We start from the raw sequence: 3,573 nt of genomic DNA, 5'->3' as shown, positions 1-3,573 counted from the left end.
TCCTGGACTGAGGTCCCCACTGTCTATCCATCTACACATACCTTAATCTTTGGATAGCTCATCTTTTAATATAAAGAAAATCAGTAATCACCTAGAAGGGATGCCTCTGATCTTGTCTGTGAAAGGGTTTCCAGAAAGGTTAAAATTAAGAAGGAAGATTTACCCTGGAGGCTGGCAATACTATCCCTGAGCGAGCATGCACAAATAGAAGGAGGCAAGTGTAATACCTGTCTGTGTCAATCTTGCATCCTGACTGCAGAGCCAGTGAGACCAGCTGCCTCATGTTCCTGTTGCTGAAGATAAATGCGCTCTTGCCACCCTTCCCCCCCAACAATAGATTGAAACTTCAAACTCTAAGCCAAAAAAGATCCTTCCCTTCTTAAGATGATTTTTGTCAGGTAACATGCCTTTGAAGCCTTCATCTAAGCCTGTTCTCCAGGGTCATGTGGCTTCCTGTGCTTTTGAGTGTCTGTAGAGTCTACATGGTCTGTGTTGCAAGACATAGCAGTATAGTCAAAGGGGGAGATTATCACAGATGGTTGCAAAAGGTCACAGGGGAGACTTTGGACAAGAATAGCATTACATCATGGTGGAGGGTTCACACAGAAAGACTGAGGACTGTGGAGTTAGAACCTTGCTCATAGAACAGGAATCCCAGAGCTGAGAACAGGTGTAGTTGAGGTCTCCTGCAAAGTGATTGGCTCAGGGTGTGTGTGTGTGTGTGTGTGCTGTGTGTGTGTGCGCACACGCGTCTGTGCGTGCAGTTAGGATCTTGCTGATGGAGCAAGAATCCTAGAAACAGACTTGAATATCTGGATTTTAATAAACACTAGCCAAACCAAAGAGTCATTTTGTAAGGAATGTAGCCCCACCTCACAAACAGTTCTCCTCAACTGCCCTCTTTACCCCACCCCAGCTGAACAAGATTGCACACACACACACACACACACACATACACACACACACACACACACACACACACACACACACACACACCACATATCTACAGTGGTAATAAAACAATAAGACATGCATGGATTTTTAAAAATACTCAAGAGAATTCATTTCTGCCTAATACCACACACCTTACACTCACAATAACAATATTCTCCTGGAAATACAAAACACTTCCACATGGTGACCTTTATACTGTAAATGAAGAGAAGGTCACAAGAGGACTTAATCAGGACTGACAGATGGACAGGAATCACCTCAAAGCTTTAGATCTTAAAAATGACAAAGTTAAGAAAATGTTGTAGTAAAATATTTTATTATAAATAATTGGTATATTCTAATAAAAAATTATGGCTTGGCATGGTGGCACTTTAAAGCAGAGGCAGGTAAATCTCTGTGAGGTTGAGGTCAGCCTGGTCTACACAGTGAGTTACAGGTCAGTCAGGGTGATACAATGAGACCCTGTCTCAAACAAGCAAACAAACAAACAACAAAATGACAAAAAGTACTGATATCCATTAAAATATGCTTTAAAACTCCAATTTCTTAAGTGTAACATGTCTTTAAATATTAAAATTTTAATTGGTATATATTAATTGTGCAAAAACATGGATCACACTATGACATTTTCATACATGTGTATAAGGTGCTTTGATTGTATATATACCCTCTATTATCCTCAGTTACCCCTAACTTGTTCCATTCTATTTCTCAATAACCCCACATCTCCTTTCATACCCCCCTTTTAAGATGTTGCATATGCAAGAAATTACACAATCTTTTGAGTCTGACTTATTTCAGCAAATATAATGACTTCCAGTCCCATCTGGAACTACATGAAGCCAAGTCCTTAGTGGACTGGTTTATGATATTCCCTTAGAGCATATTTAGGAAAGAGAAGGGATCAAGCATTTCGTAGGCTCTGGGCTAGTGTCAAAAGAGGAGGTTGTTTATGGTTTTGGAGTTTGGAGTTTTTGGTCCAGGTGCTTTGTGGCATCCTGGACCCACTTCTTCTTGGGGTCAGCACAGATCTCTTTGCCCAACTTGGTCTTGAAGCTGTAGAAGAGGACAAAAACAGTTAGAAGGATACCCTGGAAATTCTCCCCTTTCTTTCTCAACTCCAAGGGTAATTTACTATGGAGTGCAGAGGTCACAGGAGTATAAAATGATGGTCAGAGAAAGGATGGGACTCCAGGCTTGGTTCCTGCTTTTGGTGACCCAGTAAAGAGATCTTTTCTCTTCACCTAAAAGAACTAATATGGCCAGAAACCAGCTCCCATGGAGAGATCTGGGAATAAACATGTTGTGCTGTCAAAACTCATGGATCGGGTTACAGTTTTCAAACAAATTCTGTAATCTGGACACAACTCTTGACTGTGTGCCTGGGAAATTAGTTTGGGGCCTGAGGGGTGTGTGTGTGTGTGTGTGTGTGTGTGTGTGAGAGAGAGAGAGAGAGAGAGAGAGAGAGAGAGAGAGAGAGAGAGAGAGAGAGAGAGAGAGAGAGAGAGAGTATACTTGGTAGAGGTATGATGTCTACTCACACTATGGCTTTCAGGGGGCATCTGCTGTTGGTGATTCTTTTGTAGCTCTTCAGTAGGGTGTTGGGGATCTTCTTACTGGTCATGATAAAGCAGCAGGAAGTTGGGATGGAGCCTAAATGTTGGGAGAAGGAAATGGACAGGAAGAAAGAATCATCTGGGGTCAGTTGGTATTTTCAATCAAAATGCCGTAGGAAGTCAAGAGAAGGTAAGGGTGCATCAAGGGTGGAGGTAAAATCATGAAGTCTTGTGCCCTTGATGTGGTGTGTGCCCCTCCCCATGGTCCTCTGCACAGTGGGGACCCATCATCTCTGACAAGGAGTAATGCATATTATATTGGTAATCTATGATATATTGTTGAGCTCTGAGGAGCTGGCTCCCGAAACAGGTTTTCCCTCCCTTCCATTTCAGACCTAAGTGTGTTTATGTCAAGTTTCCCTCAAGATTTGTCTGGTAAAGAGATGATATCTGACTCTGTGACAGAGAGGAGACAACAGGAGAAGAGACCATGAGGAACAGTGCTGTGCCCCAGAGAACAGCTACAGGGAAAACTCACTAACAGGATATGGAGAAGCTTCGGCCATGGAGAAATTCTCAGTGACTGTCTCAAGGGCTGCCTCAGCCAGTTTCTGCTGTTTTTAAGCCCTCAATGTGATGATGTTACCTTTCTCTTATTAATTTTCTCTCTGGGAAGGGCATTCTACTCTGTCCAGGACTCCTTGGACTGGGAATATCAATTGACAGCTTCAACAGGGCTCACCCAATTTCCACTGGATGTTTTGAGCCCTTGATCTGATGGAATTCTCTCTCTCTCTCTCTCTCTCTCTCTCTCTCTCTCTCTCTCTCTTTCTCTCTCTGTCTGTTTCTGTCTCTCTCTCTCTGTCTCTCTCGTGTGTGTGTTAGTGTGTTATTCTTTTATTTTTACTATTATATTCATTTGCTATGTATTTAATAAATGCACTCCCTCATTCAAAACTTTAAGTGTACAAACAATTCTGCTAGACCATACAGTATATATGGTACTGCAATACTTGGCATTGACAGCAGGCTATGAACTCCCATTTCTATTTTAAAGAAATGA

The 3,573-nt window shown here is 42.1% G+C and overlaps 1 protein-coding gene across 2 annotated transcripts in view; it reads right to left on the bottom strand.

The window, feature by feature from the left end:
* Window positions 1–1,471: 1,471 nt before the first annotated feature.
* The window catches only part of LOC116076990 (eotaxin), a 29,140-nt gene continuing 27,038 nt past the window's right edge, over window positions 1,472–3,573 (bottom strand). Inside the window, exons 2-3 of one of the 2 annotated variants that reach the window (XM_031351166.1) lie at window positions 2,496–2,607; window positions 1,472–2,010 (exon numbers count right to left, since the gene is read on the bottom strand). In XM_031351166.1, coding sequence (XP_031207026.1) covers window positions 1,905–2,010; window positions 2,496–2,607 — 218 coding nt within the window. In that variant the 3' untranslated portion in view covers window positions 1,472–1,904. The remainder of the gene's footprint in view (window positions 2,011–2,495; window positions 2,608–3,573) is intronic. The other variant, XM_031351167.1, reaches the window with a different exon arrangement.

Source organism: Mastomys coucha, unplaced genomic scaffold (genome assembly GCF_008632895.1).
Source record: "Mastomys coucha isolate ucsf_1 unplaced genomic scaffold, UCSF_Mcou_1 pScaffold5, whole genome shotgun sequence".
Classification (NCBI taxonomy): domain Eukaryota; kingdom Metazoa; phylum Chordata; class Mammalia; order Rodentia; family Muridae; genus Mastomys; species Mastomys coucha.
Note: the sequence above shows the minus strand (reverse complement) of the source record. Positions and strands in the feature narration are given on the sequence as shown.